The sequence below is a fragment of the Zea mays genome, chromosome 3 (assembly GCF_902167145.1).
Source record: "Zea mays cultivar B73 chromosome 3, Zm-B73-REFERENCE-NAM-5.0, whole genome shotgun sequence".
NCBI classification, from domain to species: Eukaryota; Viridiplantae; Streptophyta; class Magnoliopsida; order Poales; family Poaceae; genus Zea; species Zea mays.
Window position 1 is genome coordinate 4,953,902 of NC_050098.1, and position 17,795 is coordinate 4,971,696.

The window sequence follows — 17,795 nt, forward strand, 5'->3', positions numbered from 1 at the left end:
AGCTTTGCTATATGATATAGATTTTCATAATCCTTTGAACCAAGCTTTATTGGTTGGAAAGCGAGAGGGGCCGGGGTAGTACATGCGATCGATCGATGCATCACTCATCCAAAGGCGAAGCAAACGAAGAGAGATAATAACAACCTTGGCCGAAATGCGCAGGCTATGGAGGAGATGCCATGGCAGCCGGACTGATTGTTTTCCACAAGCGAGCATGGATGCTCCCACCACATGACATGAAGGAAAAAGATCTCTACTCTACCTGCATCGCGGTCCCATCCCAATTCCCATCACTACTGAAGCAACAGTGATGCATGCATGCATGCTGCTCGATCGAAAGGGACCGCCATCATCGATCCTAGTGCTACTGCTAAGTAACTGACGACATGTGACACGTACGTATCTGCTCGTCCGGCCTCTCACATGTAGAAGCTGTACTGCAGATCGGCTTTCAGGGTTTGGGTATATATATATATTGATTGACCTCCTGCCTGCATGAATGCCTGAATTTTCACAGGAATGTATATTTACCCAGGTCCCAGGCCAGGCCAGTTCGTGAGACCTGTGTGCCCCCTGGGCCTGGCCCCTGCCCTATACTAGAAAATTTTCAGGCTGTTGCATTGCATTGGATTGGCCGGAGTGCTCAGAGATGCTATCTGTCTGTCTGTCTGCCCTGCTGATATATCAAAGGCACCAGCGTGTACGGCGCGGCCGGCGATGCCCGGCGCGGCCGGCCAAAAGCCATGCGCGCACGTACGGTGACCTGACCTGACCTTTTCAAAGCTCATGCAGCCAGCCAAGTAGTGTCGATCTCCCTCCTTTGTGCTTCATGACTCATGGCAGTAAAATGCATGCATGCATGCATGAGGAATCCTGGACGTACGGCAGTTGGATCGTCCTTGATCTCGCTCGTTGCATGCGCGGCGGGGACCGGCCGCGGGCCGCGGCGCCAGCCTTTCCGGCTCCGGCCGGGAAGGAAATCTTGGGGGATCCGGCGCTGACATGAGCGTGTACCGGAAGGGATCGATCGAGCAGGCGCAAGGCGTGAGCTAGCTGGTGGCTGTGGTGGCCGCCCGTTCCAAGGGTTCTACACGGATCGAGCTTTAATGCATGCTCTTCACCTGCGTACGACGATCTTCGGATTATTGTAGAGGCTGGCACCCTGTTCCATTCATTTAATGAATTTTCTCTTTGTTCTAAAATGATACCAACCCTGTCAATCGACGTATCCGGTCGCAGAAATTTAAAGAATGATATAATACAAATGTGTTTGGTTGCCTCGCTAGCTTTTACAGTCTAGCTCTACAAATTAATGTATAGCTTTCCTCTAGACTTGGCTCTCGAGTTAGAAAATGGATGTTTCTTTAGAGCCATGCTCTGCTGATGTAACCATTAGTCTTTCTTAATGATAGACTAGTCGGTTATCCGTGCGTTGCGACGGCTCACAACAATACCCACGTAAATTATCCACCAAAAAGATCTCAAGATTTTTTATTGATTGTCTCCGCTCTTCGCATAATATATTTTATTAACGCACGGGTACCATATGCAACAAATCAGAGACCTTCATCCCTCGTCTCCCCCACTTTCAAAGTTTCGTAGCAGCAGAAGGGGAAGGGAAGAGGCGGATATACCTGACCACCCGACGAGTTTTATCCGATATGAGAACGAGTACGAGATGATTTCTTTACCCGCGGGTATGTTAATGGGCAAGAACCTCTACCCGTTGGGCAACAGAACGGGTACCCGCATCAATATCACTATAACCATCTAATAGAGCCCATCTTAACTAAAATAGAACCCTTCTCTAGCTATCATTTGTCTAGCTATCAAGTTATGTAATCATATAATTTGTTATATGTGAAGTTGAACTTGTTTTGTATATTTATTTAATATTTTTCAGTAATTTGTATATTGGAATTTAAGACTTTCCTATCGGGTACGGGTTACCTGATGGTTAAAATTACTCGTGCGGGTACGATTATGAGTAAGATTTTATACCCGCGATCATATATGGGTAACCCGACGGGTAGAATTTTTTTGATGGGTACAGGTATGGAATGGTACTACCCGACGGGTATGTACCCGTTGCCATCCCTAGTTGCACCAATAGGCCTGGTTGCACCTAGAAGTGGTAATGGATTATGATCCAAATGTTTATTCACAATAAGCTAGGACACTTAATTAATTTTAGTTAAAAATGAATAGAAATAGAGTCAATCTTAATATAATTCGATCCTTAAAGAGAGCAACTCCAGTTGTTCTCTAAAACAACTTCCAAAATTAATAATTTATATAGTTGACAAAAAACATCTCTCCAACAACTCCCTAAATAAACTCTCTAAATTTATCTACTTCTAATTCAACATTATTTGCACTCTACATTTATCCCGAAAACAAAATTGGAAGGTTTTCTCTGACTTTTCTCTTTCCCCACCATCATGCATTCGTCGATTGGAGATTTTGGTACCAACAAAAACAAATGGCTCCATCAAATAGATGTAAAAAAGAATTACCTCCCTATATATTAGGAACGGTTGTAGATCAAGATTTTCTTATACTCCAAAAAAACTAGTGGTTCCTAGTACTTTACTAGTGTCCATTTGATAGTCTCAACGACTATCAATCAAAGACCGAGTAACATCGGCACTAGTACGCTTAATAGTTAAACTACTTGAGACCAAAAAGCTTTACAGGGAGATAGAAGCGGTAGTGTTGTGTAGAAAGGCGAAGGCTAGCCAAAGAGGCTAGTAACCTCATACTAGCAGGTATAGATTAGCGGATTTAGTGTCCAACTCATCAACCGACCATCACTAAGTAGGGTTTAGCCCCCCCCCCCCCCAATAAAAGGCAAGGGGGTCGGTTGGGGGTGGTGATGGGGGTGGGGTTAAAGAGGATAGCAACAAGAATGCGGTCATCGAGGCAGCCCTTTTGTGGTGCAACAAATAGCTTGTCCACAGGAGATTAGGAACCTCCTACAACGCGAAACGACGTCGACTGCATACCGGGTGGTAAAACACAAATGGTATGGTTTTCTTTAATCTTTTTATCGAAAAAGGATCCAATTAATTGGGGATTGTAAAGTTTGGAATTTTAAAAGGGTTTCCGGCCCCTTTAAACCCCTTTTCCCAAAAACCCAAAAAATTGCGCGACTTTATATTCATGATTAGAAATCATGAATTTAGCTCAGTTCGGGGTAAAGGTTTCCCCCGAAGCCCCCTTCCAAAATAAGTGGAATGGTTAAGAAACTACCTATTTAGTTTGAAAAGATGTTTCTGAGCCCACTACTTTGATGGTACGGCCGTACGGTAAGGAAACACAAGGCATAACAACTGACTTCCTAAACAAGTCCACTCCCTTAACGAAGACGGAGGTTATACATATAAAAATCCACATAACCCCCTAGTGGGGAGGCGACTACAAGGTTTCTACCTGGTTTGTCTTTATTTCCACCTGTTTACCAACTCTCTAAACATCAATTTACGGAGCTATTTTTTAGAAAACTACTGAAGTTGCTCTAAAATCTAGAGTCCATTATTACCACCCCTAGTTACACATGATATGTTACCATAGAAAATGTATATGTATAGAGAAAAATCCTGCAATCCACAGAGGGAGCCTTGCTAGTTTTAATTTGTCATCTGACTAGTTCCCCCCTATCCCAATAAAACTAACATATTAGGGTAATTATGTTTTTCATTGCTCCAACAGTCCTACAATAACTCTCCCGTTTTCCGTGGGCTCGTTCGGTTAGCTCTCAATCCATGTGGATTGAGTGAGATTGAGTGGATTTAAATCAAAAGCAAGTCAAACTTCTTCTAAACTTTTTTTTCCAATCACATCCAATCTATATATAATGGGAATAACCGAACAAGGCCTAATATAGAAACCCATCTAAACTTTTTCAACCATCTTTTCTCTACACACTTACGAGTCTTACCATTTAGGGCTTGTTCGGTTAGCTCTCAATCCATGTGGATTGAGTGAGATTGGATGAGTTTGAATCCTAAACAAGTCAAACTTCTTAATTTTTCCAATCTTATCTAATCTATGTGTATTGGGAATAACCGAATAAGGTCTTATATGGGTGTTAGGGAAGATATATCCGGCAGTGCTGCATCAACTCTCTCAATAATACTTGTAAAAACAATATTGAGCTAACATAATATCTATATATTGAGGATATATTATATTAGATGACCGCTAAATAAAAATGATCTAGCTGGCTCAAATGAAATAGGGAACTCCTGATGACACAGGTTGTACAATCAACCAGCTTTTGAGTCGCATTAACATTCTACTTCATCACCGGTAGCTACATAGACACTCCAGGTATGCCCTACAAAGTTCACATGCTGCACAACCTGAGCGTACTTATCGTTTTCAAACAACGAAAATCTTCTTTATTTTGGAAAGGGGGGGGGGGGGGGGGGGGGGGAATAAAACTGCAGAAGTAAAAGGATCTGTCAAAGTCTTGCAGGCCACAAAACAAAACCAAGTACCCTCCTTTAATTAACACGGTCTCAGGTATCCTCCGAACTGCGCATTGCATCTTCATCTCAGCATTGCCTAGGTCATCAGCTTCAGTTCCTTAAAAAAACAGTGAGCAGGAAAAAATGTTAGTCAGTCTGCATAAATGATTATGGAAGAAGCTAAAATAAAGTACAATTTTTAGGTTTCACATGAAAGTAAAGGAGAAAGAAATTTGATAAAAAAAATGGCTCCTTTTTAATTTTTAGACTTGTCCACGATTGTTATGGATCCAAGTTTATAAGAGGATAAACAGTCGGCTGGGGAAACTAGAGTATTAGAGAGGTCCATGACTAATTCTTCTTCGTTGATTGCTTCCCCCTCAAGGAAGTACAACCCATCATTATATAGATAGGAAGACTTAGCCTCTAAATAATTAACTTAATCTTATCTAATCTAATCCTAGGTAACTATCTTATTTAATCTAATCTTTATCTACTAATCTTAATGCTGAGCCTATCCCTATGGACCTCCATGCTCTGGGCTGCCGCCCCATGACATTCCCCCATCCTTCGAAGACATCTCGTCCTTGAGCTGTAATGGGTGCATGGCAACAACCTTGCTGTCTAACTTGATATGCACCTTAAAGTGCAACCCTAACTAGAAAGCCTTTTACATCTCGACTTTAATTTATTTGTATAAAGAACCTAACATGTGCCAAGGTTGATCCCATGGGAACAATTTCGTCCAGGCTGCAAAGTCCAAGACGTGGCAGCTCACTAATCCTACAGTCGGAGCTGCCAAGAGTTCCAGTGGAGACAGCGCCACCCAACCAGACGTGTTCTTGGTGTCCACATGGCTATGGATTAGGACAGTGAATTGGAGTGAAGGATCGACCAAGCCTGCTAAAGGCCTTGCCTCCCCATGTGTCGTGTGTTGTTCAACGCTTAATATCGATGCAAGTCACTTATGCCAAGGAACGGCGCACCGCAGCCTTCAGCCGTGCCGTCGCTTGTCGTGCTTGACGCCACGCTAGGAAGCCACGTGTTGCAGCCTAAAGACGGCAAGCCGCTCTGCCTGCAGCCACGCCACTGCTTGTCGTGCTTAACGCCGCGCCAGAAAGCCGCGCGTCGTAGCCGAAGACGGCAAGTCATTGCCTATAGCCGCGCCGCTGCCGCAACTTGCCACACTGAACACCACGCTAGGAAGCCATGTGCAGCCGCCTGCAGTCGCGTTGTCGCCACTGGAGGATATCAGATCGGGCCTACTCCAGATCTGCCCTAGCACCAAGGGGGTTTGAACGCAGGGGTCCAATGCGCACGCTCAGGAGTTCGGAGAAGCGGTGCCATGATGGAGTGTCCTCATCTTGTTGTATTTGGATGATCCACAACTGGGCGACGTTGTCGAGGTTGTAGAAGGCCATCCACACGCGTTCCTCGTCGATGATGCACTGTTGATGGAAATAGGAATCACATCGGTTTAGGAACACCAATAGATCAGTTTTGCCATCATACTTTGAGAAGTCCAACTTCTGGAACCGCAGGGGTCAATCCTGGTGATGATCGCCGGTGTGTTGTCCCTTCCCGCCTAGGGTAGTGGACTCGGTTCGGCGGTCCTGCTGGAGTTCGGCGCCCGAAAGCTTGGGGGATTCTACAGTTGCTACAAGGGATTGCATGATGGTGACTAGGTTGGATGTGTTGGGTTCCGCCATAGCAGCCATAGCAGAGGTTGATGAGGTTGCGTCGAATGGTGGTGAAGAGATGGATTTAGGTGACAGAAGTGGTGGAGAGGATGACCTGGAATCTGATACCAGATGTTATGGATCCTAGTTCATAAGGGGATAAACAGCGCCAAGAAGATAGATGGGTGGAGTCAGCTTGGGAGAGACTAGAGTATTAGAGAGGTCTGGAACTAATTCTTCTTTATTGATTGATTCCCCCTTAGGAGATACAACTCATCCTTATATAGATAGAAAGACTTGGCCCCCAAGTAACTAACTCAATTTTATCTAATCTAATTCCAAGTAACTAACTCAATCTTATCTAATCTAATACCATATAACTAACTTAATTTTATCTAATCTAATCTTTATCCACTAATCCTAATCATGAGCCTATCCCTACAGACCTCCATGCTCTGGGCTGCCGCCCCATGGCAAACGATTTACAGGATTTTGGTTAATGGCCAAATCTCGGCATCAGTATTTGCATAGAGCTGAACCAGGATCCTGAAACCCAATATCAGGCTTGAAGGGTGTGAAACTGTGTATGGTGTGGTTTTTAGTAACCTGACCAATCTTTGTGACAGCATAAAGCAGATACAAAGTGATGCAGACTGCAGAGGCTCTCTCTCTCTACAAGCAAAGCTGACGCTGAAACGTGCAGCCAACAGCAGAGATACGGATGCCGATGCTGCAGCAACCGACAGATTCCAACGATTGGTCATGCCCGTGATCGTCAGATGGGCAACAACTCTGACTAGAGACGTACCTGCCATTTGTGGTCACAGTCAAAGGTGGATATTGGCCCGGAAGAGACTGAGCGGAACAGTTTGAAATTTGGTAGACAGTGTGTCCGTCTCCCAAAAAAAACTACAATCCTCCGGTTCCAAATACTAGGCAATTTTCACCAAGGGACGTTAAAAAAATTGGTATATATTGAACCGGGAGTATGTGTGTATACACAGATGGAAGATGTCCTTGCTTTAGTATAAAGTAAAAGTAGCATCCTTCTGCGCTTTGGTCAACAAAAAAGAGCAGTGGACAATTTATAATAAATTATGTCTATTCTGGACATTTTCAGATAATTTAAACCTTCTCCAGCTGCTAAAACTTCGGTTATGTTTTTTATTTAAAAACCTCAAGAACATGCATCGAACACAGCAGGAAGTTATAAAGTTCAGATCGACGTACTTCGTCGGCCCACAATTCCTTTCTTCATCTTTCTTTTTTCGGGAAAAAGGAATGCAATGCCGTCAAATCTATAGTCTGATTTCAGTAAGCAGTACGCCACTTCATAGTATAAAGGGCGTACCCAGTGCCGTAGGCTTCCCGCACTGTGCGGGGTCTGGGGAAGGGTATCTTTAAGCGCCAAGCCTTACCCGCATAATATGCAGAGGCTGGGGCTCGAACCCGGGACCTTCCGGTTACAGACGGTAGGCTCTACCGCTGCACCAGGCCCGCCCTTCTCCACTTCATAGTATAAAGGGAGGAAAAAAACATTTATATGCAACTAAATGAATCCAACCATTTGGTGGGAGCTACTGCAGTAAAGCAACTGCAATGTTGTAAAAAAGACAACGCAACAACTGTGCGTTCGGATCCATAGATTTTAAGAATCAGCTGCAAATATAACAATGAGACCCAAACACCTTTAATTCTAGTATGGATAACAACTAGATAACCACGCAAACTTGAACAATCCACTATCTCCTCAATCCTACTATTTAGATTCTTATAATCATCAGTAGATCCAAAAGGGTAACAGAATAAATAGTGAATAGCCATACCTTCAAAACATGCAGCCTCTTGCCCAGCAGCTGTCCAGAAAACGAACGAGCAAGATAATCCAGCTTTTGGATCAGAACCTACGGGAACCTGCTCCTTTATTCTGATGCCTATGGGAACCTGCTCCTTTATTCTGATAAGCTGCCGAAACATTCCCACCACTGCTGCCAAAGGACACACAAGAGTACATTGGTGCAGAATTGTCGTCCTCCGTATTCTCATTTGGTATCAGGATATGCTTCGCCCCGGCACTGAGCTTTACAGGGCCTGATCTCAGAACCAAACGGCTGCTAGATGAAGTATTGGAGTTGTGATGAGTTCTTGTCGTTCCAGTTGTTGGACTTCTGGACGGAAGGTTTGCAGTAGCCCTACTGTCAACTGCTTGTACTATCTGGTTTGTGCATGTAAAACTTGCAGAGTTAAGAGGTCGAACTGTTGAGCTTCCAGAGTACACACCATATGACTGATGAGGCAGATTGGCACGGTAATCTGAAGGTGTTGCCACATGCTGCATCACTGTTGGTGTAAATGGCGCTGAGAGTGAATCTCTCCTGGTGGAATGATCAGAGTAATAACGCCAAGGTGGTGAATTCTGAAGAAATGCAGCACTGCCATGATTGGAAAGAGGAGGATATCCCAATATAGAATTTCGATGTGATTGCAAGTTTGTGAAGTCCCTGCACCTGTCTTCATATACTGATGGATCACCAGAGAACACATTGGCAGCGAGCAACGGGTGGCTGATGTTATGTGTTGTTCTGTATCCAAAATGTGCCTGAGCTGTCCTTGCAGAACTTGCTGAAACACTGGGAATACTCTGAGTTTGTAATGCTAGGAAAGGCTGACCTTGTCGTGGCAATTCCAACACCACCTTTGTGGTAAGATGGTCTGCAGTATTATTTGTGTGATTCTGTGCCGCGTCAGATAAATAGTCAACTCTAGTATCGGATACTGTAAGATCATGACCCATCAAGCGCAAGGTTTGTCCAGCAGAAGGCCTCAACTCTTGTTCCACGTTCGTTTCAGAACTAAAATTTCGTTTCTCACTGTGTGATATATTACTTTCTCGAACTTCAAAGGAAGATGGTTCACCTCCAGTTGAGAGTTGAGAGACACCATGATGCAAAGTCATAGAGCTCCAATTCTGTTGGAGATGCACTGAATCCTGGAATCCGTTTGACAGAGTACAAGGGGACTTGCCTTTTGATGTGGTGTCCAACTCAGTAGAATGTCTCAGTTGTTCCTGTCCATGCAGATCAAAAGATGAGTCTATGTTTTTTCTTCCATTACCAAGAACTTGTTGATCCAGATTCCAAGTTCCTACCTGTGCCTGCTCAAGATTTGAAACCTCTGAATTTGGAACATATGGATTGTTTAAGTCCGTAGGTTCTGGAAGAGCTTGATTCAGATCAAGCAAACCGGTGGACAATCTGGTACTGCTGAGCTCATATTGATTGTCATGATTTGTGTTCTCATTTGCTTCGCTAGCCATAGTGACAGCTTTCTCTGTCATGTGAGAACTACTACTTTCCGCAATAACATGTTCCTCTTCACTTGACATCTCTATAGATGACGACGAAGAAGAACTAATAGCAGAGAGAAGCTCGCGGATGCTTTCCAGTGGTGGTCTTTTGGAACATTGCTTTTTGGCATCATCTGTTTCTGAGAATTTGACACGCTTGACTGATTTGCGACAGAGTTGTATGACTCCAGTGCCTTTTGAATTCCCATGTTTTTCCTTAACCATTTTAACAGACGTATGTTTTGTGTACTTCTTCAGAATGCTGTGCAAAGGGAGCACTTTTTTAATATCTCGCTGTTTTCCAACCTTGACAGCCTTTCTACTCTCAAGGTACTTTAGCCTCTCAGCCTTCTTCTGTAAACTATTACTGAGTCTTCCATGCTTCCTTCTCTTAAGATCTGGGATCTTTTGCTTCTCTGTAATGAGATCATTCTGATGTTCCTTTGATGGACCAGAAGTATCCAATTCATCTCCCAAACTTGGTTTGTCAGCTGATTTCTGCATAATTGAACAATGTTGAATGTTGATAAGAGCTACATATAATTGAGTGAAATATGAAAAAGCTGGAGAACAGACATAACAACTGAAAAATGAATATAGATTGCCTGATGAACCAGAAAAGTTAGTTCATTATAGAAGGATGAATAATTTGAAGATCACAATTATTTAAAACTAACTGGAAGTACTGCCTCTACTTCACAAATGTTTATCAAGTCTGCATACCACAGTATTTAAGCACCCTTCTATAGAATCCATGTTCTTACTAGATATAGATAACTATTGTGTGCATCTATCTAACAAGAACACAATTGATATTATCAAACGTAAGCTGCCATCTAGGTGGATGGAACACATTGTGAAATGGAGTAATATTCTACAAACTAAAACATGTAACACAACCTAATTTACTTCTTTAATAACGTATGAGACCTAAGCACAAAAGCTTCATTAAAATACAAACTCCCAATATTCACAAACTCGGTATGTGTTCTGTTAGTTAACTATTGTGAGTTCATCAATGCGGTAAATGTCTTTTATTTCATCACAACTTCATGAAAAATACAACCCAAGAATCATGGTGGACCAACACTAAATACATCCAGATATTGGAGGCATTGATGGATAAAGGGTCTAACACTTGCTATAAGAATTCTCTAATACTCCCTCCGTTCTTTTTTATTTGTCGCGGTTTAGTTAAAAAATGAACTAGCGGGCAACAAATATTCGAGAACGGAGGTAGTACATGTCAAGAGAATTCTCAGAACTCAACATGGTGTTGAATATTTGCCAGCACTTGATATGGACACATCAATTACTATGAACCACAATGATTAGAGCGCAATGACCAGCATTGCAATATTGGTGGTTAGCTGCAAAAGATCAAAGTCTCACATGTTTGGATCATTGGGTAGACCCAAAACTTATTAAAATGAACTAGAATGGCATAACACGTAATTTATTTAGGGGAAGAAATGTGCTAAGCTAGCCGACCCACAAAATACTAGATAGTTGATTATATTGAGAAGAAGACCTTCTAAAGCACATCGAGAAAACCCCTGAACCTCTACCCGACCCATAGACAGCGGAACAGTAACCCATGTAAGAACAACCGCAACTAGGATCAAGACTTAGACTTATACTTTAGCGTGGGACGGACAAGGGAATTTTTGTAACCCTAGCCTAATATTCGCTCCCATGGGGAATCGAACTCAGGACCTGAGGAATGCTACTCAGACAACTTAACTAACTCATCTAGAGGCTCTTTCGCTTTAGCTGCAATAACATGAGGCCTTTGGCGTAGCTCAAATGTTAATGAAGGAACTATGTGTTGTATGAGATCAGGTAGGGGAAATAGAGACGTGGAGTGCAACTCTGGTTGTAGAGACATGCCTTGCTTTGTATAGTTATAAACTCTTCTTTCCACATAACTAGTGTTTCTATATCAACTTGTTACTTCTTGCTTCTCCATCTATAACATTATCTCATCCAAGACCTTTCGAATATGCAACATATTAAGAGTCTTCATTTTGTAGGTAGAGGAAGACATGCATGGTAACTTGGTAAGCAACTCCAGTGATGAGTAGAAATAACTACATATAGAGTTTGGCAAACATAATGGCTTGAAAGTGCTTATCTTGTTCTACAGGAACTCTAGTGATGATAAGCAATTCTGTTGAGCTAGCTTTTGAAAAGCTTGAAAGCTAGTTTCTAAGGAAATGATCCAAAAGATGGAAATCATGTTTTGAGGAGCTTTTTCAGCTTTCGGTGCACTGAGAAAATCAAAATTATTACAAAGCCAATAAAAACAGACAGAAACCAGAAAATCAACTTTTGAGGCAAAAGCCCAAAGGTTGCAACTCAAATAAATAAGCCCACAAAGTCCAAGCTAAGACAATAACTTTCAAAAGAGATGCATTACATCATTATTTCACTATCAATGTACCCATTGCATGTCACTTAAATAAGAATGTGCTGGTTTGACCTTCAAAATATAAGGATGTCGTAAATATATCTACACAAAAAGAGACACACCTAATAATGATAATTGTTATTGAGTTCAATATACCAGCGATCCTTGAACTTAGGTGTGTCTCTTTTTGAACTCTTAACCACATTCAAGTCCTTTGAACTTTTTAAATGGGATATATGCGGTCCAAAACCACGAGGCGAGTGACTAGTATGTTAACAACGCTAAATGGATGATGCATGGCGTGAACAAACAACAAATTGGGGGAGCCAAATATGTTGAGTTTAAGGACCTTAAAGCAAGATAAGTTTTAAAACTTCAAGTGTGTTACTAGCTAACATTACACATTTTCTATTGAGCAAGGGAGTGATATATTAAATTATTTTAATCAACAACCATTTTAGTGGTCAACATTGAACTTAGCCTTTTAGGTATGATTTAACGCGAGGTGTGTTAAATAAGCTTAGGGACAACCAAGAAGGCTAAGACCGATGGATAGACAAGTAGGGGTTAGCGATGTTGCAATGTGGCGATACATTGGCGGAAGTAGTGGACGACACCAGTGGTCAACGCCCATAGGTACGGGTCCCATGTGCGCTACAATAAACCTGGCCAACGCGCAGTATAGCATGAGGACCCCACCAGCACGATGGATCATATCCGAAAGACCTAGTTACAGGGAGAAGAATGTGAGGCCAGGACCCCTGCCATGTGGCCGCGTGGGAGGCCCCAGCCACGCATGTCTTAAACCAAGCTCCCGTCCTGCGGATGCCCCCACCAAGCTATCAAAGGGGTCCGGATGCGCCACGTGTCCTTGGGCTCCAACTGAAGTCGGTGGCCCCAAGGAGGCCTCCTACATCCACCTACTCTGCTGACCATAATGGGGTTAGGGTGCGCCACGTGCCCTATGATCCGTGGCGCCCCTAAAAAGCTCTGGGCACACCACATATCTGGCCACCCATGTCACAGCTAGGCAAAGAGTTCGAGTCAGAGAGTTGTTGTGCTTGTACGACAGGATAGGCATGATCGTGTCCACAATATGCGCCATACCGATTGGTAGGCTCAAACATCCTAGTCGTGTTACCAGTGCGCCACTGTGGATGTACGCATGGACAACGTCCGCCACGACAGGTGACTACCTTGACTGTCCACGGCACTCGAGTGATTTTGACCACCCACGACATGCAGTCGACGATGCTACGGGACCAGGGATGGACGTTTACACCTTCTATAGTAAAGTAGGTGAGGTCAGGCTGCTAGGCCGACCCCACATAACTTCTAACCTCCTCTCCCTTGGACAAAAGGGAGAGGGGACCCCTTCAAGGGGGGATGAACACACATAGAAGGACTCCACCTACACACACACTTATCCATTCCCGCTTCCAAGCAATACAATCAAGCAACTCAGAGGACATAGTGTATTACACTCCAGCAGCCCGAATGTCTTTAAATCAGGTGTCTCTCGTGCATCATACACACTCCCACGTTGCATCCTCTCTCGTTAACCTAGAGTTCTCTAAGTCTCCATAGAAGTCCTCAGGCTATTCGATTTAAAGCCATATGTTCAGAATGCTGCTGCTGCAATCCATATATATAAAACACTGTAGAAGCAGTATAAGTCGGTACAGAATATAGCCAAGCGAACATGCTACCTCATATCGTGGTGATAACTCAAACCCTTACAGATTCTAAAAGGAGTGCTTCATGTACCCCCAACTGACAAACCCGTCGTCACCAGTTGATATGAGAGCAAAGGGGATACTTGGAACCACTAGATTAGCAAGGCAGTACAATGTCTATGAATCTAAGGACAAAAGCACCTCTAGGATGGGGGAATGGGGTGAGTCATGGAATCATGACAAGCTTTGTTGTGTGCTTGCACAAGGGCTAAAGATCTAATCTTTGATTAAAGACCTTGTCAATATTTAGACACCCACTGTATAGTTGGTCCCTCCCTACATTATGTGTATAGATTGTGATGATTATCACTAGAAGATATTGATGACATTGACATTATTGCACCAATTGTTCAAAACTGCATAACACTCCACCTTAATTCCATCAATTCTCCATAAACATAGAGGAATACAAACACATGCCGTAGCCTGCAGACGGCAAGCTGACCACTGCCTGCAGACGTGCCACTGCCGCAACTTGCCGCACTGGACGCCGCACTAGGAAGCCACATGCTGTCGTCTGCAGTCACATTGCCGCCACGGATCGACGGTCAAACTCCACCTTTGCCGTGAATAGACACGGAGCTGGAGGATAGCAGATCGGGTCTGCTCCAGATCTGCCCTGACATGAGCGAGCTCCTCATGCAAGGTGCAGAGAGCGTCGCAACAGAAGTCATGGGAAAGTATCCCTGACTCTCTGATACTAGATTGTTATGGACGGCGTGGTGCTACAATACCCATGGTGCTACAATACCATGACACTGTTCGTTGGATGGGGTTGCGAGGGTTAGACGACGACTAGGGTTACGAACGCGGGGGAGGCCGGTCGCAGGGCTATGCCCATGACCGACAAGAGATAAGGTTTTTCCTTCTAATCTCTTGCTTGCCCCTAGATGATACATCTCCACTCATTATATAGAGAGATCTTACTTGGCCCCTAAGAAAGCGACTAATTAACCCTAACGGAGTAAGGCGCAATAGGCCCTTGACTCCTCTAACAAGTGTGGAAATGGAAGTTTTAACATTTCAAACCAAATCATCTAAGTAGGGTAGCATATAACCATGAATCAATAATACAACTAAGGAAAATATAAGCACCATGGGAGTACACACACATTTACAATGTTCTATTTGTTTAGTAAAGTAGGCATAAATGGCTATAGAAAATCATACAATGTCAGGTTCACGAGCTAAGCGTGCAGTACAAATTTAATTAAACAAAAGAAAATGTAAAGCAAACAATAAAACTAAGAACTTTCCTTAACGACACCTTTATGCTTAGTTTATTTTTTATTCCACCTAACATTAATTGCTAAATTGACTCCGTACTAACATACATGATGGTTCAGTTAGTTCTTAATTTCAAGCTCCGAACCCAGGTAAGCCTAGAAATTCGATAAAAGGTATTCAATAAATCAACACCAGCAAGGTGTATGCTATAGCTAGATAAACTTTAGCAAATGAACTGGTAACAACGTCACCACCATTTATTAAACTACTGTATTGTATATATGCCCGGAGAAATCAACAAATATATACCATAGTGTATCCAGTTGGTCAACTAACCAATTACCTATTGTAGTGCATTAGTTTATCTACAAAGAGTACAAAGGGACAGCAGAGCAGATCATCATACCGTGCATACGGTGAAAGCTGCATATATATTCCAAAACTGCATCATCACCGAGAGACTGTTCCCATGTTTGGCATTGGACGCGTCACACATTTGCAGACCAGTTATATATATACAGTTATACACACACGCGCGCGCATGCATGCATTATCATTTTTTCCTTGAACCGTAACAAGTGATGAGCATGATCCAAGCAATGATGAAGTCCATTGCACAGCAAATAGAGAATAATAATGCAGAAGATCACGATCTAGTAAATGTCTGCCTCACATCCACTACTTGCTATGATATATAAAAGGTCCCGTGTGTATGGGTCCAACCCCAGCAGAAATGTGCCGGCCGGCCGGACAGCAAGCAGTACGCAGCACACATGCATGCAGGAGCTAGCCTCCCGTGCATATTGTGTGAGAAAGATAATGCAGACACACCATTTGTAAGATGGTGTACTATAGTACCAGAGGCATGCAGAGTGGTAGCTGGGCTGTGCATGTCGCAAGCAAAGCACTAGTTTATTAGCGCTAACGTAGTATGTAAACACCACGGAAACTAACAAATCACTGCCTATGCATCTATCAACAAAATCTCTTGGCTTGAAGATATCATCATAATCAATGTGCTGATCACGCGTGACACCCGTGTCGATCGCTCGGAAACGACAAATTCAGCATGAAATAACGCTGGTCACGCATGAAACAGTCATGCAGTTAGCAAGGCAGTAATCATGGTCATCTGGAAATTAAAGAGAGCGCACAAGCACGTAACAAACTTTTAACACTTAGCAGAACGAGAGGCGCCACTGCTTTGACCAGCAAATCATCTTCCAAAGGAAGACAAGACTCATGAGTTGTGTGCACGAAACTAACTATAGACAGCGTTAATGCCCCCCGCAGATTTCGATTCGCCAATCAGCTCGGTGCACAAGAAAATAAATAATCCGCACATAAAATATCCCACCGCGTCCTCATATAAAGCAACAACTAATCTGGTCCCTCCTAAAGCATTCACTCTCAAATACCAACCAAATCAGGCACTTTCAATACTGGAAGGAGTAATAGCGAGATATGGGCCATATCGTAAATGGATGCGATTGGGATAGCTAAGCTAGGAATTAATGTAAACATCTAGCGATTCCGATGCTAACGAAGGCACTCAAATCTAAACCGCAGCGACGCGCAAGCCACAGATCGATCGCCAGGAAATATTTGGCAGGAGAATAAAAACATTGGAACAAGACGGAGAAGTATCATGATGCGGGGACGGGGTGGGTCGGGTTGGGTCGGGCTGGGCTGGACCACGCACCTTTCTGGGGAAATTCCCCTCGGCCGCACGCCGTTCGCCTGCCGCCGACGTCTCCGGCTCCTCCGCTACCGACGCCAACGCAGCTTGCTCCAGACGCCTCTTTCTTCGCAGCTCCTTGCTCCGGCGGACGATGGAGCGAAGAACCTCCTCCTCGTCGTCCACGACAGCGTCGGGTCCGCTGCCGGCGCCCACGGCAGGCGCCTCAGCGAACAGGTCGGTGATGGAGCGTTTCTTCGGCGCCCGGCCGTTCCCCGACGCCTCCTCTTCCTCTTCTTCCTCCTCCCCCTCCGCCCCCGCCCCCGCCACCGCTTCCTTCTCCTTCTCCTTCTCCGCCTCCGCCTCCGCCGCCTTGATGGACGCGAGCTCGTCCTCCCACCACCGGAAGGCGCGCACCTCCATGGGCTGCAGTTCCCGGGCCGCCAAACTAAACGGGCCGAGCTCGGCCGTGCCCCGCATGCTCGCCGCGTATCCCCTTCACAAGCGTCAGAGAAAGCAGATCAGGAAAATACTAGTAAAAAAAGGCGCCCGGGACCGAGAAGATGCGCGGTTGCCGGCGGCTCCAGGCGAGCGTACCTGATGGAGAAGCCGTACGCCATCGCCGCCGCCGCGCTATGACGCGAATCTGCGGGGAGTGAGGACTCGAGGCTGGGTTTTTGGCCTCTCGGGCGAGGAGAGAGAGGAAACGGAAGGGGGGAGAGAGGTGAGAGAGCGGAGGGGGGCAGCAGCGATGTTTGTGTATATAAAGGAGGCACTAGTTTCCAAGCCGAATAAATAAAGAAATTTGGGGAGGAGAAAATTTTCGATCCCCTCGCGGCGAATTTGTTTACAGTTTCCCGCTCCCTTCCCCAATATTTTTTCTGCCCTTGGCGCTGCTCTTGTATTTTTTTCACTACTTTTTATTTAATGCCTTGGCTGGGCTGGTCTTGGTGTCGTGCCGGAGGGCCCACCGCTGGCGGACAGCGACGTGTGATGGACAGCGGCCAATTGGGTGTTTTTTTTTATCCTGCGAGTGGCGGGTGACGTGGCGCGATCGGCAGCGTTGGCTGGACGGTGGCATCATGTGGCGGCGACGCGCAAGCGGTGCTGGAAGCACGCTGGGCCCGTTCAGAAATGGTGCGCGCACACGGGCAAAGGCCTCCCCACCGGCCAGCTGCGGCATTTGCCTTTTTGTTTTTTTCCTTTTCCTTTTTAGGCCACCTGAAACTTATATAATTATATTCTTC

General features: G+C 44.5%; 1 protein-coding gene across 2 annotated transcripts; it reads right to left on the minus strand.

Annotated features, from left to right (window-relative positions):
* Positions 1–4,152: 4,152 nt before the first annotated feature.
* On the minus strand, positions 4,153–17,361 carry LOC100193649 (uncharacterized). 2 transcript variants are annotated; one of them, XM_023301827.2, is made up of 5 exons: positions 17,146–17,356; positions 16,573–17,044; positions 9,300–9,995; positions 7,978–9,218; positions 4,153–4,590 (listed from the first exon to the last, which is right to left on the minus strand). In XM_023301827.2, the coding sequence occupies exons 1-4, from the start codon at positions 17,166–17,168 to the stop codon at positions 8,049–8,051; spliced, it is 2,361 nt and encodes a 786-aa protein (XP_023157595.1). In that variant the 5' UTR covers positions 17,169–17,356; the 3' UTR covers positions 4,153–4,590; positions 7,978–8,048. The 2 variants fall into 2 exon arrangements, with proteins under 2 accessions (XP_023157595.1, NP_001345785.1); NM_001358856.2 differs by having other exon boundaries at positions 4,240–4,590; positions 7,978–9,995; positions 17,146–17,361.
* Positions 17,362–17,795: the final 434 nt, after the last annotated feature.

Coding starts and splice junctions, on each gene's coding strand:
- LOC100193649 (NM_001358856.2), bottom strand. CDS start 17,168: ATGGCGTACGGCTTCTCCATCAG. Junction 17,045..17,145: donor GCGTACGGCTTCTCCATCAG/GTACGCTCGCCT, acceptor ACGCTTGTGAAG/GGGATACGCGGCGAGCATGC. Junction 9,996..16,572: donor AGGGGAATTTCCCCAGAAAG/GTGCGTGGTCCA, acceptor TCAATTATGCAG/AAATCAGCTGACAAACCAAG.